Raw genomic sequence first — 27,819 nt, forward strand, 5'->3', positions numbered from 1 at the left:
AATTCACAAGCTAAATTAAACGTGGGCACCCTATCACATACAATGCCACCAACCTTACAGCTATAACACTGAGAATAGCCTTGATTCCCAGTGTCATCTCTTTACCATCACCAAGCTATATTGTGTATACATATAGTCTATAGGCCCATATAGAGGATACAGAAAGGGGTCGGGGTGTGACATCATAGTATAGTGACGCCACGGATCTCATAGACTGCGCAACCAAGTAGTAGTATCCCGGCGTAGCCAGAACCCCTGGGACCTGTCAGCCATCTAGGTGTGAAATGCTATTAATTACACGTACGCGGGTTTATAGGGAGGTTACGGCTTCCGCTTGGTATCTGAAGTGAGCATCAGACACCCGTCGACCCCGAATTATCACAACAAAATAATGAGCCGTCAAGATGTTTGGCTTGTGAGATGAATTATTATAGACGTGTCAGATAAATTGCGCTATCTAATGTGATGATTCATTTAGCCCGGATCACTGTAATTTCTCGGAGACTTCAGCTTCGGCAGGTGACGATTAAATTGCTTAAAACTGTAATTTGTGATTCTTGATTAAAAGAAAAAGTCGTCCTCGCGGGGTTCGAGATCCTGAGCGGAGGACAATTACAGGGAATCTATGTACTGCCATAAGGCGCCGCTTGTCTAAAATATTGAATGGATTTTATATTGCCCTTTTGTCATGATAATACGGTAAATGTGTTATAAATATCTCCGCTACATTGTAACATGGCGCAAGCCTAGTTGGTATACATTGTTTAAAGGGGTACTCCGGTGATTTTTTTTTTCTTTTAAATCAACTGGTGTCAGAAAGTTATATAGATTTGTAATTTGCTTCTATTTCAAAATTTCCAGTCTTCCAGTACTTATCAGCTGCTGTATGTCTTGCAGGAAATGGTGTATTCTTTCCAGTCTGACACAGGGCTCTCTGCTGCCACCCAGGGCCGCAGGGGGCAGCACCAGGGAGCAGGGGGAAAGAAAAAAATTTTTTTTTGTTTTTATTTTTTTAGTCTCTCACCTCCTGTTCAGACTTGCCAGTAAATCTGGTGTATTTTCAAGTGGGGTGGGGGGTATGGTGGTATTGGTCAGGCCTGGTATGACCAATTGGTGCGTGAAGATGGGGCGTCTTCAGGTTTAGTGCCTAGGGCAGCAGCAAGTGTTAATACGGCTCTGCTGCCACCTCTGTCCATATCAGGAACTGTCCAGAGCAGCAGCAAATCCCCATAGAAAACCTCTCTCTGGACAGTTCCTGACATGGAAAGAGGTGGCAGCAGAGAGCACTGTGTCAGACTGGAGAGAATACACGACTTCCTGCAAGACATACAGCAGGAGAGAAGTACTGGAAGAATGGAGATTTTTAAAATAGAAGTAATTACAAAATTCTTGCTTTTTTTGGCACCAGTTTATTTGAATGATTTTTTTTATTTTTTATTGCTGGAGCATGCCTTTAAGGCTGGGTTCACACACAGTATATTTCAGGCAGTATTTGGTCCTCATGTCAGGTCCTCATGGCAACCAAAACAAGGAGTGGATTAAAAACACAGAAAGGCTCTGTTCGCACAATGGTGAAATTGAGTGGATGGCCGCCATATAACAGTAAATAACGGCCATTATTTCAATACAACGGCCGTTGTTTTAAAATAACAGCACAGTTATGCTCAGCCAATCCCGGCCGATGACGCTGAAGAGGGCGGCCGGCACTCAGGACGCTCGGAGGGATTTGGCCGGGCCGTCCGAAGACGACATCGCAGACTGAAGATCGGAGACGAGTCGGCACGTGACAGGTATGTATAGCGCACCACACTTCCGGGTACACCGGTGGGGGTGGTGGGACACGGGGAAGGGGGCCATTCACAGACATAACATACATATAACTTTGTAATGTGTGTTATTCTGTCAATAATTCTTTACCGCCGCACTACCCCTTTAAAGAGGAAAAGCATAAATCATTACTTACCCATCTATTCCATTTTTGAAACTACCAAACATCCATTTGCTTTGGGAGGTTTTGTTCTGTTTTGTGTTTCTGCACTTCCTGGTTTATCAGTTGTACACAGTACTACAGGTTCCAGAATGCAATGCTTTCCCTCAGCTGTTCATCACAGTCCCCCACACTGCCCATTCCCCGCCAGAAGCTGTTGCAGAACATCTAGGCTGTGTTCACACATTGCAGTTTTATTGTGTTACTGAATTATTTGCAGTAATTTATTATTTCATTGTGGTCCCACTCACACAGCACACTGTATTCTCTACCTGTAACACCACACAGCACGCTGTATTCTCTACCTGTAACACCACACAGCACACTGTATTCTCTACCTGTAACACCACACAGCACGCTGTATTCTCTACCTGTAACACCACACAGCACGCTGTATTCTCTACCTGTAACACCACACTGTATTCTCTACCTGTAACACCACACAGCACACTGTATTCTCTACCTGTAACATCACACAGTACTGTATTCTCTACCTGTAACACCACACAGCACGTTGTATTCTCTACCTGTAACACCACACAGCACACTGTATTCTCTACCTGTAACATCACACAGTACTGTATTCTCTACCTGTAACACCACACAGCACACTGTATTCTCTACCTGTAACACCACACAGCATGCTGTATTCTCTACCTGTAACATCACACAGCACGTTGTATTCTCTACCTGTAACACCACACAGCACACTGTATTCTCTACCTGTAACATCACACAGTACTGTATTCTCTACCTGTAACACCACACAGCACACTGTATTCTCTACCTGTAACATCACACAGCACACTGTATTCTCTACCTGTAACACCACACAGCACACTGTATTCTCTACCTGTAACACCACACAGTACTGTATTCTCTACCTGTAACACCACACAGCACACTGTATTCTCTACCTGTAACACCACACAGTACTGTATTCTCTACCTGTAACACCACACAGCACACTGTATTCTCTACCTGTAACATCACACAGCACACTGTATTCTCTACCTGTAACACCACACAGCACACTGTATTCTCTACCTGTAACACCACACAGCACACTGTATTCTCTATCTGTAACACCACACAGCACGCTGTATTCTCTACCTGTAACACCACACAGCACTGTATTCTCTATCTGTAACACCACACAGCACACTGTATTCTCTACCTGTAACACCACACAGCACACTGTATTCTCTACCTGTAACACCACACAGCAAGCTGTATTCTCTACCTATAACATCACACAGCACACTGTATTGTCTACCTGTAACACCACACAGCATGCTGTATTCTCTACCTGTAACACCACACAGCAAGCTGTATTCTCTACCTGTAACACCACACAGCACGCTGTATTCTCTACCTGTAACACCACACAGCACACTGTATTGTCTACCTGTAACACCACACAGCACTGTATTCTCTACCTGTAACACCACACAGCACACTGTACTCTCCACCTGTAACACCACACAGCACACTGTATTCTCTACCTGTAACACCACACAGCACGCTGTATTCTCTACCTGTAACACCACACAGCATGCTGTATTCTCTACCTGTAACACCACACAGCACGCTGTATTCTCTACCTGTAACACCACACAGCACACTGTACTCTCCACCTGTAACACCACACAGCACACTGTATTCTCTACCTGTAACACCACACAGCACGCTGTATTCTCTACCTGTAACACCACACAGCACGCTGTATTCTCTACCTGTAACACCACACAGCACACTGTATTCTCTACCTGTAACACCACACAGCACACTGTATTCTCTACCTGTAACACCACATAGCACGCTGTATTCTCTACCTGTAACACCACACAGCACTGTATTCTCTACCTGTAACACCACATAGCACGCTGTATTCTCTACCTGTAACACCACACAGCACACTGTATTCTCTACCTGTAACACCGCACAGCACGCTGTATTCTCTACCTGTAACACCACACAGCACACTGTATTCTCTACCTGTAACACCACACAGCACGCTGTATTCTCTACCTGTAACACCACACAGCACGCTGTATTCTCTACCTGTAACACCACACAGCACGCTGTATTCTCTACCTGTAACACCACACAGCACACTGTATTCTCTACCTGTAACACCACACAGCACACTATATTCTCTACCTGTAACACCACACAGCACACTGTATTCTCTACCTGTAACACCACACAGCACTGTATTCTCTACTTGTAACATCACACGCTGTATTCTCTACCTGTAACACCACACAGTACGCTGTATTCTCTACCTGTAACACCACACAGCACGCTGTATTCTCTACCTGTAACACCACACAGCACACTGTATTCTCTACTTGTAACATCACACGCTGTATTCTCTACCTGTAACACCACACAGCATGCTGTATTCTCTACCTGTAACATCACACAGTACTGTATTCTCTACCTGTAACACCACACAGCACGCTGTATTCTCTACCTGTAACACCACACAGCACACTGTATTCTCTACCTGTAACATCACACAGTACTGTATTCTCTACCTGTAACACCACACAGCACACTGTATTCTCTACCTGTAACACCACACAGCACACTGTATTCTCTACCTGTAACACCACACAGCACACTGTATTCTCTACCTGTAACACCACACAGTACTGTATTCTCTACCTGTAACACCACACAGCACACTGTATTCTCTACCTGTAACACCACACAGCACACTGTATTCTCTACCTGTAACACCACACAGCACACTGTATTCTCTACCTGTAACACCACACAGCAAGCTGTATTCTCTACCTGTAACACCACACAGCACACTGTATTCTCTACCTGTAACATCACACAGTACTGTATTCTCTACCTGTAACACCACACAGCACTGTATTCTCTACCTGTAACACCACACAGCACACTGTACTCTCCACCTGTAACACCACACAGCACACTGTATTCTCTACCTGTAACACCACACAGCACGCTGTATTCTCTACCTGTAACACCACACAGCACGCTGTATTCTCTACCTGTAACACCACACAGCACTGTATTCTCTACCTGTAACACCACACAGCACGCTGTATACTCTACCTGTAACACCACACAGCACGCTGTATTCTCTACCTGTAACACCACACAGCACGCTGTATTCTCTACCTGTAACACCACACAGCACACTGTATTCTCTACCTGTAACACCACACAGCACACTGTATTCTCTACCTGTAACACCACATAGCACGCTGTATTCTCTACCTGTAACACCACACAGCACGCTGTATTCTCTCCCTGTAACACCACACAGCACTGTATTCTCTACCTGTAACACCACATAGCACGCTGTATTCTCTACCTGTAACACCACACAGCACGCTGTATTCTCTCCCTGTAACACCACACAGCACTGTATTCTCTACCTGTAACACCACATAGCACGCTGTATTCTCTACCTGTAACACCACACAGCACGCTGTATTCTCTACCTTTTACGCTGATATTGGATTAAAGTAAAGAATTTTTCTTCTTTTCATTTCCTCGCACATATTATGATTAAGCATCTGTTATCTTTAAAGTTGAGCCCCACAATAAGGCTCTGATCCTCTCTGACGTTTAGCATCATTTACTTGTGTTACTGCATAATTGTTGTGAATACACTGCAGTACTGCAATGACACTCCAGCATGTGTGAACACAGCCCTAATTCCACTGCACACTTTTGCACAATCAGAGAAATCAGTGCACACCTGCTTCTGGCCGGTCAGAGATGGTGAATCACTCAGATTGGGGGATCCAGCCCCGCCTCCTGTGACATCACGTCCTGCCCACGGTCTGCATCATCAGCCTAATCTAAGCAAACACACACAATGTGAGACAGAGGCCTGGAAGATTTGTCTCCTGGGGGGGGGGGGGGGAGAGCAGAAGGAGCAGGACACAATGTGGATTGGCACAGGGGCCATTTTTTTCACTTCCTGGATTTCTATTAGCTCCCAGTGTGGCAGGACCATACAGATACGGTAATACATTGTATAGACACATCTATATAACTTTTTATGTACTTTTAATAGAAAACAGGTTTTTCTTATCCGGAGTTCCCCTTTAATCGAGGGGGGCACTTTTACTTAAACGGGAACATTGGCAAAAATGTTTTTCTTTCAAATAACTAGTGTCAGAAAATTATATAAATTTGTGATTTACTTCTAAATAAAAATCCTAAGTCTTCCAGTACTTATGAGCTGCTGTATGCCCTGCAGCAGAAAATCCTCAAAAAAACCCTCTCCTGCTCTGGACAGTTCCTGACATGGACAGAGGTGGCAGCAGAGAGCACTGTGTCAGACAGGAGAGAATACACCACTTCCTGCAGGACATACAGCAGCTGATAAGTACTGGAAGACTGGAGATTTTTATATAGAAGAAAATTACAAATCTTTATAACTTTCTGACACCAGTCGATTTAAAAGTAAGATAATTTTGCTGGAGTTTCCCTTTAAACGTTTCATATAATACAATATGGATTTGAATATAATACTTAAAGGTTGAGATTAGCCTGAGGATCCTGTTGTGTTCACAGCGGCTCCTCCCTGGCACCTGCATGTTTCTCAGTTTCTGGCTCCTATCCGGAGATCCTACTCACAGGACTATGACCCAGGCATACTGTAATTTGGACCCAGTACCTATTCTCCTACCAACAAATATCCAGCCCACTGCGTGAAGGACTCTCCCACCATGATCTGCACCCAAACTCTATAGCCCGGGCCACATTACTTCACAGGCCTGAAGGGCAACAAATTTCCACAGTAGCTATATAATGCGGCTAGTAATGCCCCATCAGCCCCCTGAGTGAACTACTGGCTGCACAGCACCACCGCTCACCCCCTACTAGTTACCCCAGCCGGGCCACCCGCTTCTCTGACCAGTCCCTTCCTGTGACTATGATAGCAGAAGCGGCCACTTCACCAGCTCACCCTCCACTCTGCCATATCCTGACCGGCTTTCTGCAATGACTCTCTCTGACCCGATCAGCTCCAGATTGCAGGAGTATGCGCTCTCTATGGAGATGGACATCAGTGGACGAGCTCCCTTTACTGATCGGAGAGACCGATTGTCCTCTATGGAGAGGGATGGCGCTCGGTTATTCTCTAGGGAGAGTGATGGTGCTCAGTTGTCCCCTGTGGATACTCATGGTTATGCTCTAGGGAGAGTGATGGTGCTCAGTCGTCCTCTATGGAGAGTGATGGGGCTTGGTTGATCTCTGCCTAGAGGATAACTGAGCGCCAAGAGTATCCACAGAGTGATGGCGCTCGGTTATATTCTATGGAGAGTAATGGCACTCAGTCGTCCTCTATGGAGAGTGATGGTGCTCGGTTTTCCTCTATGGAGAATGATGGCGCTCTGCCGTCTTCTATGGAGAGTGATGGTGCTTGGCCGTCCCCTATGGACAGTAATGGCGCTCGGTTGTCCTCTGTGGATACTCATGGTGCTCGGTTATCCTCTAGGGAGAGTGATGGCACTCAGTTGTCCCCTGTGGATACTCATGGTTATGCTCTAGAGAGAGTGACGGTGCTCGGTTGTCTTCTATGGAGAGTGACGGCGCTTGGCCGTCCCCTATGGAGAGTGATGGCGCTTGGTTGTTCTCTGCCAAGAGGATAACTGAGCGCCATGAGTATCCACAGAGTGATGGCGCTCGGATACATTCTATGGAGAGTAATGGGGCTCGGTCGTCCTCTATGGAGAGTAATGGGGCTCGGTCGTCCTCTATGGAGAATGATGGCGCTCTGTCGTTTACTATGGAGAGTGATGGTGCTTGGCTGCCCCTATGGAGAGGGATGGTGCTCGGTTATCCTCTAAGGAGAGTGATGGCACTCGGTTATCCTCTAGGGAGAGTGATGGCTCTCACTCGTCCTTTAAAAAAGTGATGGCACTCGATTGTCCACTGTGGATACTCATGGCGCTCGGTTATCCTCTAGGGAGAGTGATGGCGCTCGGTTGTCCTCTATGGAGAGTGATGGCGCTCGGTTGTCCTCTATGGAGAGTGATGGCGCTCGGTTGTTCTCCATAGAAAGTGATAGTGCTCAGTTGTCCTCTATGGAGAGTGATGGTGCTCGGTTGTCCTCTATGGAGAGTGATGGCACTCGGTTATCCTCTAGGGAGAGTGATGGATCTCATTTGTCCTCTAGAAAAGTGATGGCGCTCGATTGTCCTCAGTGGATACTCATGGCGCTCGGTTATCCTCTAGGGAGAGTGATGGCACTCGGTCATCCTCTATGGAGAGTGATGGCACTTGGTTGTCCTCCATAGAAAGTGATAGTGCTCAGTTGTCCTCTATGGAGAGTGATGGTGCTCGGTTGTCCTCTATGGAGAGCGATGACATTCGGTTGTCCTCTATGGAGAGCGATGACGCTCGGTTGTCCTCTATGGTGAGTGATGGTGCTCGGTTGTCCTCTGTGGATACTCATGGTGTTCAGTTATCCTCTATGAAGAGTGATGACACTCGGTTGTCCTCTATAGAAAGTGATGGTGCTTGGTTGTCCTCGATGGAGAGCGATGACGCTCGGTTGTCCTCTATGGTGAGTGATGGCGCTCGGTTGTCCTCTATGGAGAGTGATGGCGCTTGTTTTTTAAGGGTCCTGGTGTGTGGAAACAATTTAGGCCAAAGATGTCAACCCCCATCTAATTTGAAATAAGAAATGGAATGCCATCTGCTCTATTGACTAACATCTTCTGCTTGCTCTGGAGTTTCCATGGTAACAGCAGCTCTAAGCAACTGTCTTATGAAAATGCGGCGTCAAAGAGATGTATCAAACCCTGTGCAGAGGAGCAGTTACCATAACAACCAATCAGATTCCAGCTTTCTTTTTTTTTTAAGGACCTCTAAAAAAGAAAATGAAAGCAGCAATTTGATTGTTTGCTGTAAGCAACAGCTCTATTGCATAAGGTGTGATAAATTTAAGATGTCATTCTTAAAACCGCTAGGTGAGAATTGCAGGTAAGCAGCATGTTAGTCACGGCCCATCCCCCTCCTTACACTGGTGAGAAGTGGCTGCGCAGTGCTTTATATAAATATGGATAGCTCCGCCTCCCTCCTACGCCGCCTGTCATCGACGCCTATATCATCCAATCAGAAAGCAGCGCTTCCCGCTCTGCCATGTGACCGCGCCCCCTGAGCGTCGCTACGCCCTTTCCTTGTATTTAACACCTTCGCGACCAGATGCGTCCTGAGCGCGCTGAGGGGGTAATGACACCAGTTGCCATGAAGTGGTTAATCCTCGGCCACGCCCCTTGTTTATGTCGGAACGGAGCCCGTCCCCTCAGCCGCCGCCATGTTGGGAAGGTCAGTAGAGAAAGAAGGGGAGGAGTGTAGGCTGTCATACCGCCCCCTCCTGAGGGAAAACAGGGACCCGCCGCGGACTCCGCACCCCCGGGACAGCGGCCCCTTCTCCCCCGCCTGGACTTCATGCTGAGGAGGAGAAAGCCGAGCCAGGGAGCCGACCCGGCCGCGGACACCCGGGGGAGCCTGAGCGAGCCGAGCCGGGAGCTGGCGGCCGGGTAATAGACGCTGCTGCCGCCGAGGAGGAGGGGAGAGCCCGGCCGAGTCCATGGACAACACGTCCATCATCACCCAGCTCAGCAACCCGAAGGAGGAGGCCATCCTGTCCTGCGCCCAGGAGAAGGGTGAGTGCCCGGGGGACAGGAGGGGGTGAGGGGGCCGGGGGGGACAGGAGGGGGTGAGGGGGGACAGGAGGGGGTGAGGGGCCCGGTGGGACAGGAGGGGGTGAGGGGGCCGGGGGGACAGGAGGGGGTGAGGGGGCCGGGGGGACAGGAGGGGGTGAGGGGCCCGGGGGGACAGGAGGGGGTGAGGGGCCCGGGGGGACAGGAGGGGGTGAGGGGCCCGGGGGGACAGGAGGGGGTGAGGGGCCCGGGGGACGTGAGGGGCATGCTGCCGGGGGACAGGAGGAGGTGAATACATGTGCCCCAAAATACTGGAGATCAACACAGCGCCCCGGAGATCGGGCATTGCATTCACTATGGTGACTGGAGACACAGCCAGGAACTGGGGAAGGAGTCTCTACAGTACAAGGTGGAATGGTGGCATCTGAGTAGGGGGCTGTGCCCGGGGGGAGATGCCAAGGGGGAGGAGGGGGCTGGCACATGCCCAGTAGGAGGGAAGGATGCCAGGGGGAGGAGGCTAGCCCATGCCCAGGAGGAAAGGGAGATGCCAGGGGGAGGGGGCTAGCCCATGCCCAGGAGGAAAGGGAGATGCCAGGGGGAGGGGGCTAGCCCATGCCCAGGAGGAAGGGGAGATGCCAGGGGGAGGGGGCTAGCCCATGCCCAGGAGGAAGGGGAGATGCCAGGGGGAGGGGGCTAGCCCATGCCCAGGAGGAAGGGGAGATGCCAGGGGGAGGGGGCTAGCCCATGCCCAGGAGGAAGGGGAGATGCCAGGGGGAGGGGGCTGATCCATGCCCAGGAGGAAGAGGAGATGCCAGGGGGAGGGGGCTGATCCATGCCCAGGAGGAAGGGGAGATGCCAGGGGGAGGGGGCTAGCCCATGCCCAGGAGGAGGGAGAGATGCCAGTGGGAAGGGGCTGATCCATGCCCAGGAGGAGGGGGAGATGCCAGGGGGAAGGGGCTGATCCATGCCCAGGAGGAGGGGGAGATGCCAGGGGGGGAAGGGTTTGATATATGCCCAGTAGGAGGGGGAGAAGCCAGGGGGGAAGGGGCGCTGTGCCCAGGGGGGGAAGGGGGCTGATCCATGTCCAGTAGGAGATGCAGGGGGGAGGGGGCGCAGTGCCCAGGAGGTGATGTCAGGCAGGACGAGCTGATCCATGCTCCGGGGGAGGAGATGCCAGGGGGGAGCAGGTCAGATCCATGTCCTGGAGAAGGAGCTGCTGGTGGGGATGGGGGTGATCCATGCACAGGAAGAGGTGGGAGGTTCCAGAGGGGAGGGGCCTGGGCTGATCCATGCCCAAGAGGAGATGGCATAGGGTAGGGACCTGATCCATGCCCAGGTGGATGAGGAGAGGCCAGGAGGGAGAGGGCTGACCCATGCCCAGAAGGAGATGCCAGGGGGGTGGAGGGCTCATCCATGGTGGAGATACCCTGTGCAGAGCATGGGTGGTGTTCCCAGTGCTGGGTCCAGATTGATGTAAATGGGAGACGTGACGTCCGGTCTTGGACTCTTCCCAGGGAATCGGATCCTTTATAATGATGACAGAACTTGCAAAAAAGTGAAGGAGTCTTTACAGTACATGGAGTTGTGGTGATGCTAGAATTGGCAGATGTGCCCATCTGAGATATCAGGGACAGGAGGGCCTCACCCATACCCAGGAGGAGGCATGATTGGTCTTACCCATAGAAGAAATGGCAGGGGGGACATGTCCAGGAGGAGGTGGAGATGCCAGGGTTTAGTGAAGTCATCTATACTGAAAAGAATGATGAGGTGCCAGGGGTGAGAGGTGGAGCTGTGCCCAGGAGAAGGCTGAGGTACCAGGGGTGAGGGAGGCAGGGCTGTGCCCAGGAGAAGGCTGAGGTGCCAGGGGTGAGGGAGGCAGGGCTGTGCCCAGGAGAAGGGTGGTTCTCTCCATTGCCTATAGGATGCCCTCTACTTGGCCTTGGGTAGTAATAGAAATAGCAGCAAGGTTGGTAATCCAGACCTTGAAGGGGGTATTACCTTGGCAGACCAGGGTCATGTGATGTATATAGCCGCCATATTGTGCCCAGGAGAGAGCCTGGGGCTCTGAGCAGCACTGGGGTGGCACTTCTCCTGGCAGTGGGTCAGATCCCTGAGGTTGGCACTATGTGCCCGGTGATGAGTGAGGTGCCAGTGATGCCTGCCTGTACCAGCCTGTGTGTTGGGTGCTGATGGCTGTGACAGATGAGGACGCCTCCATGTCCCAGGCACCAGTCTGTGCCCAGAAGCTTACACTCTGGCTGGTGTTATAAGACACTCGGGAATGATTTGGAGCGTGTGCAGACTTTGGCACGCGGGGGGCATCTGGACCCCATGTCTGATCGTCCGGGACCCTCAGAGGATTCTGGATTATTGGGATTCCTCCGCATCGCGGAATATTGGTGTCATTCCCTCCATCACCTGCCGCCATGTTCCCGGATCCGGTTGGGCGCAACCTCTGATCCCAGTAATTATCCGGGAGCCGTAGCCGGTCACGTTAGAGGCCACCCAAGTTGAGCAAAACTACAACTCCCATCATGCCTGAGAAGTCACACATTAAGAGAGTGGAGTGTAGTTCTGAGCTGGTGGGTACATCACTATGTTAGGCTGTCGGGACACGAGGGGAGCCAAAGGTAGGGTGAACTATGGGTCCTCCACCCTCTCCCCCTGCAGTCACTTGGCACCGGTCGTGCAGAGGTTAATCCTTTATGCCGCCACCTCCCCTCCCCCGGGTAGGAGATACAGCAGAGTAATTGTGGTAATCCGTCACCATAAGTGTCCGGGGCGAAGGCAGGACTGGAGTGTATCCCACATGTCAGTAAACAGGAGGGGGGGGGGGGCTTGTGCTCTCTGTTATCAGCCACTGGATACTGGCTTGTGCTCTCTGTTATCAGCCACTGGATACTGGCTTGTGCTCTCTGTTATCAGCCATTGGATACTAGCTAGTGCTCTCTGTTATCAGCCACTGGATACTAGCTAGTGCTCTGTTATCAGCCACTGGATACTAGCTAGTGCTCTGTTATCAGCCACTGGATACTAGCTAGTGCTCTCTATCAGCCACTGGATACTAGCTAGTGCTCTCTATCAGCCACTGGATACTAGCTAGTGCTCTCTGTTATCAGCCACTGGATACTAGCTAGTGCTCTCTGTTAGCCACTGGATACTAGCTAGTGCTCTCTGTTAGCCACTGGATACTAGCTAGCGCTCTCTGTTATCAGCCACTGGATACTAGCTAGTGCTCTGTTATCAGCCACTGGATACTAGCTAGTGCTCTCTGTTAGCCACTGGATACTAGCTAGTGCTCTCTGTTAGCCACTGGATACTAGCTAGTGCTCTCTGTTATCAGCCACTGGATACTAGCTAGCGCTCTCTCTCTAGTTTCATACGGCTTCATCCTTACTTTGTATAATGGATGTGTCCACTTTGTTGGAGCTACATCTCCCAACGTGCAGATCACAGAGAGTTGTAGTTGCGTCACAGATTGTAGATCATCGTCGGTGTATGCTGGGAGTTGTAGTTTATCCAGAGCTGGAGAGGCTTAGGTTGCAGATCAGAGTTGTAGTTATGTGACAGGTTGCAGATCAGAGTTGTAGTTATGTGACAGGTTGCAGATCAGGAGCAGTGCATGCTGGGAGTTGTAGTTGCTGGAGAGGCTCAGGTTGCATATCATGGGCAGTGCATGCTGGGAGATTACTATAGCTGGAGGAGGTGTAGACTATAGACCACTAGCTTGGCCTGCTGGGATTTGTAGTCTGCTAAAGAGTTCAGGGTTTCATATCAACCTCTAGTCATGCTGGGAGTTGTAGTCTGTCCACAACTGGTGGTATAGGTTCTACAGCAGGGATGGGGAGACCTTCGGCCCTCCAGCTGTTAAACAACTACATCTCTCTATCCAGGCATGATGGGAGTTGTAGTTGTGCAGCACCTGGCGGGCCGCAGGTCTCCCCGTCCCTGTTCTGCAGCGTTCGGCACAGGACTGCGGTGTGGACTTTGTCCTCTGACGTCCCGGGAATGCGGAGGGATGGAATTCCGGAGAACGCAGAGATTGTGACCCCACAAATAGCTGTGCCGCCTGCCAGCTCCCATTATACCAGAGTGCGGCCTGCGGCTGTGGGCGGTGAGGCGGCACATTTAGTAATCGGGGGGATATGTCTATATTTAGTGTACGCGGGAAGCTGCACGCTGCGGCCAGATGTGGGCGCTACCACGTGGCTCAGGTACTCTGCTGTAGTGTGGTGTCCGCCTCCGGCCCTCATGCTGTACACTGCAGCTCTGCTTGTTCAGCTCAGCCTCTGTGTATGAGCTCCATACATCTTATATAGTATACTGTGATCCGTATATGTTCCCCGTTCTCTGTGGCAGTGTGGAGCGCCGGAGCGGCACTTCTCTGCGTGCTCTCGGTTGCTAAGCAACAGCGCAGAAGCCATTAATAGCGTGTCATGTGATGGATTCCTGCAGATGCCGCGTCCTCGGTGGCGATGCTAAGCCCCTTGCCGTGCCTTATATTGTGGATCCGTTCATAGTGACAGGTGCCCCCCTTGATCTCTGGATTGGGTTCATCCCCCCCCCATGCATTGTATAGCAGACCGTCATGGCTTCCCTCCAGTGCACTATATGGCGGCTGTCCCTGTGAGGATCTATGGGCCGGAGAAGGCTCTGAATAATGAGTATCCCGCTATGAAGCTGAGGACTTCCCAGGATTGAGGTTTATTTCAGGCAGGAAGGAATCCCCCCTCCCACCTGTCCACCCACCACACAGATCAATGTCCCATAGTGGCCCCTCCTGCTGGGATCACAGCCCTGCACATCCGCCTGGTGGCGACCCTATACATAGAGCACAGCGCATGGCGCTCACTATACATATACACCGGAAGACTCATTCCTGCAGCACGGGGGGGGGGGGGGGGGGGGGGGTCACTGTACATACATTACATTACTGATCCTCTACTGATCCTGAGTTACATCCAGTATTATACTCCAGAGCTGCACTCACTATTCTGCTGGGGTCACTGTGTACGTGCATTACTGATCCTGAGTTACATCCTGTATTATACTCCAGAGCTGCACTCAATATATCAAAATTGTTTATATAGTGAGTGTATATAGGTATATGGGTTGTCTGTGTGGAAGAATGAGTGCAGGGATGGACTGGTGGTTTATGTTATGGTTTCCTTTTGTTTTGGTAATTTTTCTATTTATTGTTTTGTTCTGGTTAGATATGGTGCGTTATTTCTGTATTTATTTATTATGTTTACTTTGAATAAAAGAAATCCAAGATGTAACTCAGGATCAGTAATGTATGTACACAGTGACTTCACCAGCAGAATAGTGAGTGCAGCTCTGGGGGTATAATCCAGGATGTAACTCAGGATCAGTAATGTATGTACACAGTGACCCCACCAGCAGAATAGGGAGTGCAGCTATGGGGGTATAATCCAGGATGTAACTCAGGATCAGTAATGTATGTACACAGTGACCCCACCAGCAGAATGATGAGTGCAGCTCTGGAGTATAATACAGGATGTAACTCAGGATCAGTAATGTATGTACACAGTGACCTCACCAGCAGAATAGGGAGTGCAGCTCTGGGGGTATAATCCAGGATGTAACTCAGGATCAGTAATGTAATGTACGTACACAGTGACCCCACCAGCAGAATGATGAGTGCAGCTCTGGAGTATAATACAGGGTGGAACTCAGGATCAGTACGGGATAAGTAATGTGTATGCTATAAGGACATGCTGGCAGTATAGGGACCTATAGACATATCTGGGTATATACTCCCTGTATGTAGATGTGAATACAGTAGTAAGGAGCTGGCTCATCCTGGTCACCATGTGGCGGTAATATTTGTCCCCTGGAGCACAACATAAGCCGGGCAGCCGCCATTGGTTACAGCCTCTGGCGTTCTCTCCGTCACTTAAAGGGGTTGTCCGGCGATAAAAAATTATTCACAGAATAACACACATTACAAAGTTATACAACTTTGTAATGTATGTTATGTCTGTGAATGGCCCCCTTCCCCGTGTTTCCCCCCACCCACGCTAGACCCGGAAGTGTGGTGCATTATACTCACCGCATATCGTGTCGTCCACGGTCTCCGATCGTCAGCAGTGACGTCTTCTTCGGGAGCTTGGCGGATCTTCCCGAGTGCCGGCCGCCCTCTGCAGCGTCATCCGAAGCTCAGCCGCGATTGGCTGAGCATAACTGTGCTCAGCCAATCGCGGCTGAGCGGCTGATGACGCGGCCACGTCATCAGCTGCTCAGCCGCAATTGGCTGAGCACAGTTATGCTCAGCCAATCGCGGCTGAGCTTCGGATGACGCTGCAGAGGGCGGCCGGCACTCGGGAAAATCCGCTGGCCTCCCGAAGAAGACGTCACTGCTGACGATCGGAGACCGTGGTCGGCACGTGACAGGTAATGTATAGCGCACCACACTTCCGGGTACACGGGTGGGGGTGGTGGGACACGGGGAAGGGGGCCATTCACAGACATAACATACATTACAAAGTTGTATAACTTTGTAATGTGTGTTATTCTGTGAATAATTTTTTATCGCCGGACAACCCCTTTAAATAAAACTTCTGTGTTGTGCTTCCAGCATAGAGAAACAATAGGTCGCCCGCGCGTTTTGAGCATAAACCCGGCGCTGACTGTGAGACGCTACCTCCAGCTGCAGAACTCTCTACATGTGACATAGGAAAGTTATATTTAACCCTTCACACTTTGTGTAAGTAATGAGTGGCCTAGCTGTAATAACCGGTGTGAGCCCAGCAATGGTGACCGTGTGGACAGAGCCTAAGATAGACCGTCCTGGGAACGTCCTGCTGGCAGCCGCGGTGCAGATGTGCCCGCTGTGACGTCACCGCCCTATGAGAAGCAGCAGGGAGACAATCCCACGTCTCTCCAGTGCACCTGTTGTTGTGACCCGCTCCGTGCCCCGGCATAGCTGCCGCATTCCTGTGCTGCTGGTCCCGTGATGCTTCACCGGCCCCTGACTGTACGGTGGTGGCGGCCTGCGCTGCTCAGGGACATGGAAGGAATGTGCTGCTGTCATCTGCTCATCTCTCTGATTGGGAAATGTCTCTGTGACCCGTTGTTTCCAGATTAAATATATATATATATACACATACACACACACACCTTGGTTTAAGAGTAACTTGGATTAAGAGCGTTTTGCAAGTAGAGCTCACAGTTTTTCTAAATTGTAATTTAGTTTAAGAGCATTGCTTTGGTGTAAGAGCTCCCTGTACTGGGTGGGAGGGGGATTGGGGGAGGGGCATAGTCTGCATAGCGGGGTCTACAGCCCTGTATGCTGACCCAGGAAGTCTCCCTCACCTTCCAAATCATAGCAGATCCACTTCAGGCTGGGGCTTACATCAGGAGACAAGACTGTGGAGGTATTCTCTTCATAAAGGCTTCATAGCCTTTCTCCCCGGACAGAGAGTGCTGCATGTATGTGCCCACATCTGCCCTGCTTATTCCTTCATACTCCCTGCAGCCTATGTCAGCTCTTGTGTTTCACTTCCTCTAAATTCCTGCTATAATCTGCCTGCACTCACACTCAGCTATACACACTGCTGCTTTAATGTATCTACACTTACACACAGCTATACACACTGCTTTATAGAAAAGTCTGTCACTGTCCTCCTGCACAGCTCTGATTCTCACTTCCTGATTGGTCCATGCTGGACACCCTTTCCCATGTCATGTGACCACACAGACCTCTGACAGCAGCCCTGCTTCTCAATTCTAACCTGTTGTACTACGCTACTGCATTATGGGGATCTGCAGTTCCATCCTGTATCTACAAACTGCTGCTGTGTTATCAGGGTTATACAGTTACTATACATTATACACCCCATGCTCAGCTATTCCTTCTCCTCCATACACATGTACACTGGGCTCAGCTGTTCCTCCTCCATACACATATACACCGGGCTCAGCTATTCCTCCTCTTCCATACACATGTACACCGGGCTCAGCTATTCCTCCTCTTCCATACACATGTACACCGGGCTCAGCTATTCCTCCTCTTCCATACACATGTACACCGGGCTCAGCTATTCCTCCTCTTCCATACACATGTACACCGGGCTCAGCTGTTCCTCCTCCATACACATGTACACCGGGCTCAGCTGTTCCTCCTCCATACACATGTACACCGGGCTCAGCTGTTCCTCCTCCATACACATATACACTGGGCTCAGCTATTCCTCCTCTTCCTCCTCCATACAAATGTACACTGGGCTCAGTTCCTCCTCCTCCTCCATACACATGTACATCAGGCTCAGCTATTCCTCCTCCATACAAATGTACACTGGGCTCAGCTATTCCTCCTCCTCCTCCATACACACATACACTGGGCTCAGCTCTTCCTCCTCCATACACATGTACGCTGGACTCAGCTATTCCTCATCCTCCTCCGTACACATGTACACCAGGCTCAGCTCCTCCTCCTCCATACACATGTACGCTGGACTCAGCTATTTTTTCATCCTCCTCCGTACACATGTACACCAGGCTCAGCTCCTCCTCCTCCTCCATACACATGTACACTGGGCTCAGCTATTCCTCCTCCATACACATGTACACTGGGCTCAGCTATTCCTCCTCCTCCATATACATGTACACTGGACTCGGCTATTCTTCATCCTCCTCCATACACACATACACCGGGCTCAGCTATTACTCCTCCTCCTCCTCCTCCTCCTCCTCCATACACATGTACACCGGGCTCAGCTATTCCTCCTCCTGACCCCCCACACACACATGTAGCTGTGTTCTTTAGGGCGCTCCTCTAGTCTGTAGGCTGGGTCTGGTATTGCAGCTTTCTTGGCGTATACCCAGTGCACCATGTGATGCATTGTGGCGGCCGCTCTGAGAACGGCCTCAGTGACGGCTTTATATTCCACTGATGTATTTCTGGCCGGCATGCTCTCATGGTTTAGCCGCGTCATCCAGGCAGCTGTTTCCAAAGCAGCAGAGACTGTTATATAGAGACGCTGGGCACAGTGTATTCTGTGGGTGAAAGGCCGGACTCTCCCTGACGGCGCCCTCCGCTCTATAGTGAGCTCTGTACTGGGGGGGCCAGGAGCTCCTCTGTGTACATGGATCTGATCAATCTGTTATCCTTCATAGTGTCGGGAAAATAATCAGAAAACTCTATCAGTACATGTATGTACACAGTGACCCCACCAGCAGAATAGTGAGTGCAGCTCTGGAGTATAATACTGGATGTAACTCAGGATCAGTAATGTATGTACACAGTGACCCCACCAGCAGAATAGTGAGTGCAGCTCTGGGGTAGAATACAATAATGCAACCTATGATCTATACAAACTGCAAATTTTAGTTCAAAGTAAACATAAAGGCCACCCATCCATCATCTTTGCGTCTGCTTCTCGGTTCCTTTTCCCTCCTTCACGTTATTTACGATCCAATCTAAAAGGCGCAGGGTGGGAGTTGTGACTGCGCTGTGAGGGTCGGCTCGGGGTGGTTTCAGCCATTGGCTGCAGAGGAACTGACAGGACGAGGTGTAATAAGTGTTCCCCATCCCACAGCTCTTACAGACTGGTTCCAGGAGGCCAGCCGCGGGCATCTGCAGGATTATGAGATCATTGTGTGTGTCTGAGAGAGTCCGCTGCAGAGGCTGTACACTCGCTATCATTACGCACAGTTCACTCCTGCTATGGACCTTTATAATAAATCTAGGTGCTATACAGTACACTGAATCATGTGTTGAGCAGGAATAGGGAACCTTGGGCCCTGCGGCTGTTGCAAAACTACAACTCCCAACATGCTGTCCAGGCATGATGGGAGTTGTAGTTTTGCAACAACCGAAGGGCCCAAGGTTCCCCATTCGTGATATAGATAAATTGCTTTGGTCGGGAGTGTTGTAACGTAGTCGTAAGGAACGTTCCGGGTACATAGTAATAGCGTTGTGAAACTGGCATCCTCCTGTAGGGATTGGCATTGTGTGTGTGTGTGTATATATATATATATATATATATATATATATATATATATATATATATATATATATATATATATATATATATATATATATATATATATATATATATGTATAAAAAAAAATCCTCTTGTCTCGGTGCCACTGCAATCTCCTACACCCCGGGCATTAACAATCAATAATGGACTATCTTAATGAACCGCCTAGGAAATCCGCATTATGATCTAATCCTGCCAGGTATTTTTCTCATGCCAAGCCTGGCAGACCTGCAGAGTTCAGTGCCGTAATAAAAAGCTTTACAGAGAAACCACATCCTCTGTGCGGATCTACTAAGCTGTTTAACCAACAAGACTGAGCCGGGGCAGTGCCACCACCACATGGCACAGGACAGCGTGGATGCTTAGATCTTCTCCATTGCTTCTGCGCTCCAGTGCATCCAGAATAAGTTTGCAAATAGTCTTGATTAAAATTCCTCTACTGACTCCTATGCAGATCTGCTGCTCAGGTTAATGCAGCGGCTGCTCCATGGTTACACATTACACGTGCGACGCCTGCATGTCATCCGCTTATTGGTGTCTTCTCTGTAGCCTTCTGAACTGCACCTTCTCCTGGAAATTACAGCTTGCACAGCCATTTCAGTGCTCTCTATCCTGTGTCTACTGCGCGTGAAGAGAGTAGCTCCGTCAGCAGGGAGCGCCCACTGAGCTCTGAGCCACCAGCAGTGAGAGCCCACTGAGCTCTGATCCTGCAGCTTCACCGGCAGGGAGTGCCCACTGAGCTCTGAGACAGCTGCCCCACCAGCAGGGAGCGTCCACTGAGCTGTTATTCTGCCGCCCCACCAGCAGGGAGCGCCCACTGAGCTCTGATCCTGCAGCTTCACCGGCAGGGAGTGCCCACTGAGCTCTGAGACAGCTGCCCCACCAGCAGGGAGCGTCCACTGAGCTCTTATGCTGCCGCTCCATCAGCAGGGAGCACCCACTGAGCTCTGAGACAGCCGCTCCACCATTAGGGAGCGCCCACTGAGCTCTGATCCACTAGCAGGGAGCGCCCACTGAGCTCTGATCTTGCAGGGAGCCCCACTCAGCAGGGAGCCCCCACTGAGCTTTGAGCCACCAGCAGGGAGCGCCCACTGAGCTCTTATCCTCCGGCCCCACCAGTAGGAAGCGTCCACTGAGCTCTTATGCTGCCGCTCCACCAGCAGGGAGCATCCACTGAGCTCTGAGACAGCCGCTCCACCAGCAGGGAGCGCCCACTGAGCTTTGAGCCACCAGCAGGGAGCGCCCACTGAGCTCTTATCCTACCGCCCCACCAGTAGGAAGCGCCCACTGAGCTCTGAGCCACCAGCAGGGAGCGCCCACTGAGCTCTTATCCTACCGCCCCACCAGTAGGAAGCGCCCACTGAGCTCTGAGCCACCCATTCCACCAGCAAGAAGCGCCCACTGAGCTCCGATCCACCAACAGGGAACGTCCACTGATCTCTGAGCCACCCAATTCATCAGCAGGGAGTGCCAACTAAGCTCTGATCCACCAACAGGGAGCGTCCACTAAGTTTTACCCCCAAAATTATAGGAGTTTAAAGAGTGGGGGGAGGGATCTCTTTAGTACCATGGTTGTACAGTCTGTGCTCGCCCTAATGATTCAATTGTAATGAATGTGATCGGTCTGTTCTGCTCCTTTAAAGACACAGGCATTAATATTTCATGGCGCTTCTGTCTGTGCAGAAGGCGGGTTGGCATCGCGCCACCTTCTGCACCGTAATACTGGAGAGAAGAGGGTATATGAGGTGATAGGAGCTGGAGCGGAATTTCTGATGGCTTTATAGGCAGGTGATAAATGGTTTAATGACATGAAGAGGTTCTGCAGCATCTGTGGCCATATACAATACACAAGAATCTCACTCTCAAAGCCTTTAATACACAGGTGCCCCCAGAGCTATTGATTTCAATAGGAATCATGGAAACGCTCTGAGAAGTGACATCTGTGCTCTCCTCTCTGTGCCCCCCTCGCCATCTTGCCTCCTTCCACTGTTGCATCTCCCGCTTCCTGGGTTTGCCATGTCTAGATAGCTTGCCCCTTGTGTCCCCCTTGCCCTCTGGTCTCCTTCCAGGGTTGCAGCTTCCGGGCTCAGCCATGTCTGCATAGCTGCCCCCTGTGCCCTCCTCTCTGTGCTTCTCAGCCCCGCTCCCCTCCTCACCCTCTTTTGTCTCCTTCCATTGTTGAAGTTTCCACTTCCAGGGTTGGCCTTGTCTGGATAGTTGCCCCCCTCGCCATCTTGCCTCCTTCCAGGGTTGCAGCTTCCAGGGTCTGCAATGTCTGGATAGCTCCTCTCTGTGCCCCGCTCTGTCACCTTCTCTGTGCCCTCTTGCCTCCTTTCAAAGGGTTGCAGCTTCTGGGGTGGGCCATGGATGGATAGTGCCTTCCCGTGCCCTCCTCTCTTTGCCCCGCTACCCCCTCCATCCTCCTTTGTGTCCTCTTGCCTCCTTTCTGGGTGTGCAGCTCCCGCTTCTGGGGTTGGCCATTTCTGGATAGCTGCCCCGCTCCATCACCCTCTCTGTGCCCTCTTGCCTCCTTCCAGGGTTGCAGCTTCCGGGGTCGGCCATATCTGGATAGCTGCCCCCCTTGCCTGCTTGCCTCCTTCCGGGGTTGCAGTCTCCGGGGTCTGCCATGTCTGGATAGCTGCCCCCCGTGCCCTCCTCTCTGTGCCCCGCTCCGCCTCGCCCTCTTGCCTCCTTCCGGGGTTGCAGCCTCCGTGGTCGGCCATGTCTGGATAGCTGCCCCCCGTGCCCTCCTCTCTGTGCCCCGCTCCCCCTCGCCCTCTTGCCTCCTTCCAGGGTTGTAGCCTCTGGGGTCGGCCATGTCTGGATAGCTGCCCCCCGTGCCCTCCTCTCTGTGCCCCTCTCCCCCTCGCCCTCTTGCCTCCTTCCAGGGTTGTAGCCTCTGGGGTCGGCCATGTCTGGATAGCTGCCCCCCGTGCCCTCCTCTCTGTGCCCCGCTCCGCCTCGCCCTCTTGCCTCCTTCCGGGGTTGCAGCCTCCGTGGTCGGCCATGTCTGGATAGCTGCCCCCCGTGCCCTCCTCTCTGTGCCCCTCTCCCCCTCGCCCTCTTGCCTCCTTCCGGGGTTGCAGTCTCCGGGGTCTGCCATGTCTGGATAGCTGCCCCCCGTGCCCTCCTCTCTGTGCCCCTCTCCCCCTCGCCCTCTTGCCTCCTTCCAGGGTTGTAGCCTCTGGGGTCGGCCATGTCTGGATAGCTGCCCCCCGTGCCCTCCTCTCTGTGCCCCGCTCCGCCTCGCCCTCTTGCCTCCTTCCGGGGTTGCAGCCTCCGTGGTCGGCCATGTCTGGATAGCTGCCCCCCGTGCTCTGTGAGGCCTCTGCCGTCTCTATACACAGGGGAGGAGATCAGAGAAGGAATTTGGAGGAGTCTTATGTTTGTGTCTTCTCGCAGTTTCTGGAAAGTACCGAATCTTCTTTTCTTTTTGGCGGCATTGCTTTTTTTCTTCACCGCTTGTTATCTCAGTGATAAAGGATCCGTCACCTCTGCGTCTCCTTTTTCATTCTCAGTTGTGGAATCTTTACAAACAGAACTGATTAACCATCCCCTCCCGTTATGTGTCTGCAGCTCCTCTGCAGGCCTATGTTAGTCCCCTAGCAAACCCTGCGCTGCTGGATCAGACTACACAAGGGTTGTGTGCGAGCATGGAGACGTATGGCGCTGCATACAATAAACGAGGGGGAGGCGACTTTTAGATGGAATGGAGTCTGGATAAGGGCAGATAATCATACAGGACATCTATCATATATGCAGGGCTCATCAGAGCCTCCTCGTTTTGTGTCTACAGCTCCTATGCAGACCTATGTGTCTCATCTCCATGTTAGCAGACTGCCGATGAATCCTGTGTATAGTCTGATCCTGCCGACACTGCTGCATTAAAACTGTACGTGGAATTTTGGTCTGCAAATGCATAGGTCCGCAGAGGAGCTGAAAACATGAAACGGTAGCAGTTTTCTTTTTAAAGGGGTTATTCGCCCAAAAAATTTTTCTTTCAAATCAACTGGTGCCAGAAATTTGTAATTAACTTCTAATAAAATATCTCCAGTCTTGCAGTACTTATCAGCTGCTGTATGTCCTGCAGGAAGTGGTGTATTCTCTTCAGTCTGACATGATTCTCTCTGCTGCCAACTCTGTCCATGTCAGGAACTGTCCAGAGCAGCACCATAGAAAACCTCTCCTGCTCTGGACAGTTCCTGACATGGACAGAGGTGGCAGCAGAGAGCACTGTGTCAGACTGCAAAGAATACACCACTTCCTGCAGGACATGCAGAATTAAATTACAAATCTCTGGTACTTGCTGGGACCAGTTGATTTGAAAGATATTTTATTTTTTTTTTTATTGAGGAACAACCCCTTTAAATGCTCAACGTATTTGTTAAAGGAGAAGTCTGGACACTGCCTTTTTTAAAAAATGCCAGGGAGGAGGTGGTTTAACAAAACCAGCAACTACCTCCCCGGCTCCAGCACTGGGGTCCAATGTCCTCTGTTCCCGGTCGCTTCTAGGTCTGAGTGGGACCTGGGATGTGACGTTCCAAGCCTGCTCAGCCAGTCAGCGACTATGGCAGGGTCCCACCTCTGCTGCTGACTGACTGATTAGGCCAGACACATCCTGTCCCAGCTCCCACTCAGACCTATAAGCAGCGGGGAACTGGAGCGGAGCGTAAGTGCACACTGTTTTGTTCACCCACCTCCTCCCTGGAATTTTTGAGTAAAAAAGTTAGTGCCTGGATTTCCCCTTTAAAGGGGTACTCCGGCAGTGTATCCTCTCCAGACTGGCAGTGCTCTCTGCTGCCACCTTTGTCCATGTCAGGAACTGTCCAGAGCAAGAGCAAATACCAATAGAAAACCTCTCCTGCTCTGGACAGTTCCTGACATGGACAGAGGTGGCAGCAGAGAGCACTGTGTCAGAATACACCACTTCCTGCAGGCCATACAGCAGCTGCTAAGTACGGAAAGACTGGAGATTTTTAAATAGAAGTAAATTACAAATCTGTACAATTTTGACACCAGTTAACTTGAAAGAAAACCTATTTCTCTGGAGCTCCCCTTTTAAGCGTCCAGCTGTTGCACAACCACAATCTCCGTCATACTTGATTAGCCAAAGGGAATTGTAGTTTTGCAGCAGCTGGATGTTGGCACACCACTGCTTTACAGCAATGCTGCAGATGGATGGTGCTGGCGACCAGTGAGATATCTGCATCTAGACTGAGCTCAGCCGCTCCTCTTATAGTAAGCTGAGCATTTTGGAGGCGAGTGTCCCTTTAAGTGGTTCTCAGGGCAGATTGCTGCCAGTAGTCCGGAGAAGGGGGGGGGGGTATCTCCTTACTCTTTTGGAGGAGTCTTTGCTGTGTGGATTTTTGCTGCCGGAAGATCCTGAGGGAGATCGCTTTACTGCGTGGGAAAAGCACAAAGTGTTGGATGGCGCTCAAGTCTGTGCCCCCCCCCCTTTCTCGCCTTGGTGTCAGATCTGTATGTCACATGACTATGATGTCTACGTTCACTGCTACCTAGGGCTCTTCAGCTGTTGTAGAACCACAACTCCCAGCATGCCCTGACAGCCCATGGCTGGGGAGTGATAGTATAGGGGACGCGTTCCGTGTCGGGTGCGATGTGCTGCATCCTCAGTGCTCCGGCGTGGGCGGATGTATCCGCTACTTGGCGCGGTTTTGTTCCGGGTGGATTAGTTTTATATAGACTCCTGGAAGGTGAGAGGAGGACGCCCACGAGCTGTCACCGGCCGCACGCCGCAGCCAAGATGCCGCCCTTTAGGATGATGGGTGTTATGTTCCTTTCTCGAATGACAGCAAGGAGAACGTATCACGGCGTCTTCTCTGTAGCTAAACCTGTCACTGCTGAAATGCTGAAATGCTGTATCTAAGCTTATCCTATGTGATACTGACTGCTGAGCTACTATATCTGAGTCTCTTACCTTTTGGGATTCTGTATCTAAGCCCATCCTGCGATACTCTATGCAGACCCCTATATCTAATCTTAACCTGTGTCTGTAAAGTTGAGGTACTTAACCCTTTCATGTGTGATGCGGCCTGCTTTGCTGCTGTTTCTTGGCCTGTCATGTGATTTTCTTAGCGCATAATGTTTGATACATTCTTCTGGTCTGTGTATCTCAGCCGGTCATGTGTGATACATTCTTGTGGTCTGCATATCTCAGCGCATTATGTGTAATACAGTCTTTGTATCACATGACGGGCTGAGATACACAGATCAGAAGACCATATTACACATGATGGGCTGACATACGCAGAATGTATCACACAATGGGCTGGCATACAGCAGACTGTAAACTGTATTACACATGATGGGCTGAGATACGCAGATCAGAAAACAGTATTGCCCTTGACAGGCTGAGATACGGCAAGAAAGCAGACTGTATCACACTTGAATGGGTTACATACTGCAACTTGACTCCGTAAGGTTAGATACAGGGGTCTGTATCACACGCAGACCCCTTTATCTAATCTTGTGCAATACCTTCTTCTGATCTGTGTATCTCAGCCAGTCACATGTGATACGGCCTTCTACGTATCTCAGCCTGTCCGGTGTCGAGGTTCCTCACATTCGGGATGGTGCGGGATGTTCGCACATTTCCCGACTCCTCTATAGAAGAAAGGTTTGTTTGTCGGCCGGGCCCTGGGGACGGGGGAGGAATGTGGGGCGCGCACGCGCTCTGCGCCATTTCCTGTCCCTGTCATTCCATCCCTAAAGTTCCTGGCAGGTCCCCAAATGGGGCAGCGGGGTCCGTGTTACAGGGTTGTGACAGGATTGTGGGATCTGGTCGTAAGTACGAATCCTGGCAACAACCGACTGTACAGTCCAATGTCCCTGGTGAAGGCGCTAAGTGCAACCGAGTGTACAGATATGTAACCTACCTCAGCTGAGAAGATAATGCTCTGTGAGCTCTACAGCTTGATACATTGTACATAGCTAGTCCTGCTCTCAGCTGTATCCAGTGTAGACAATGCTCTGTGAGCTCTACAGCCTGGACCCCACACTGATACATTGTACATAGCTAGTTCTGCTCTCAGCTGTATCCAGTGTAGACAATGCTCTGTGAGCTCTACAGCCTGGATCCCAGACTGATACATTGTACATAGCTAGTCCTCTCAGCTGTATCCAGTGTAGACAATGCTCTGTGAGCTCCAGGCTGATACATTGTACATAGCTAGTCCTGCTCTGAGCCTAGACAATACTCTGGGAGTTTGTTTGATAGTCAGTTTCCAGCCTTCGGCTGGAGCAGGGAATGCTGGGACTTGTAGTGCTATTACCATTACTGGCAGGACATAGTGGGAGTTGTTGTTCCCAAATACTAGCTTCTTGTGTTGTGAGACTACAGCTCCCAGCATTCCCTGAGGGTTGGTGGCCTCTCGGCAGGAGAGCGGTGCTGTAGCTGATAGATAAAGGGCCCTGGTGACCCGGGCAGGCGGGGTTCTCCTTCGCTTTCCTTCCTGCTTCCTCTTTGCTGCTTTGTTACAATCCAGCTGGAAATATAAATAAACAGGGCGCCGCTGGTTGTGTGTGTGTATGTGTGTGTGTGTGTGTGTGTGTGTGTGCACGCGCGCCACCACCGCTCCCCCCATGTGCAGGTGACAGGAGGCGCAGCGTGAACCAACAGCACCACCTGGTGGCCAACAGTGGAACTGTCCTGTGTGCGGGAATCTATCAGGAATGACATCTTCCCAACTATTGTCCCCGGCTGCTGCAAAACTACTACTCCCATTATGCCCTGTTTGTGACTGATCCTTGGATATCTTGTAGTACAGTGGATGATGAAAGTTGTAGTTTTACCATAACTTACAGCCATATTGGGTAATGGGCCACGTTTTTTACTCTAGGGGAGAATTTGGCGCCTCCTGGTGTCTATTCTGTAATACGCTGTGTGCCAAGGTTCTTTACTCTTTAGGTCTTCTGGCTCTTGAAGTTCTACGTTAGACTGAGCTTTTGGTGTATCTAGGTGAACATTCACAGCCATATACTTTTCCTTCTACATCTAGGATTGGGAAACCTTTGGCCCTCCAGCTGTTGCGAAACTACAATTCCCTTAATGCTAAAGCTTTGGCTGTTCAGGCATGATGGGAATTATAGTTTTGCAACAGCTGGAGAGCAAAAGGTTCCTGCAGCCACCACTAG

The 27,819-nt window shown here is 50.8% G+C and overlaps 2 protein-coding genes across 4 annotated transcripts in view; both read left to right on the forward strand.

Annotated features, from left to right (window-relative positions):
- Positions 1–27,819, forward strand: part of LOC138783958 (anterior gradient protein 2-A-like) — a 470,764-nt gene that overhangs the window by 377,569 nt on the left and 65,376 nt on the right. The gene's annotated exons all lie outside the window — the stretch shown is intronic.
- LOC138783957 (CTD small phosphatase-like protein) overlaps positions 9,237–27,819 on the forward strand; it is a 29,931-nt gene continuing 11,348 nt past the window's right edge. The window contains exon 1 of one of the 2 annotated variants that reach the window (XM_069959326.1): positions 9,237–9,660. In XM_069959326.1, coding sequence (XP_069815427.1) covers positions 9,585–9,660 — 76 coding nt within the window. In that variant the 5' untranslated portion in view covers positions 9,237–9,584. The remainder of the gene's footprint in view (positions 9,661–27,819) is intronic. The other variant, XM_069959325.1, reaches the window with a different exon arrangement.

Source organism: Dendropsophus ebraccatus, chromosome 2, assembly GCF_027789765.1.
Source record: "Dendropsophus ebraccatus isolate aDenEbr1 chromosome 2, aDenEbr1.pat, whole genome shotgun sequence".
Classification (NCBI taxonomy): Eukaryota; Metazoa; Chordata; class Amphibia; order Anura; family Hylidae; genus Dendropsophus; species Dendropsophus ebraccatus.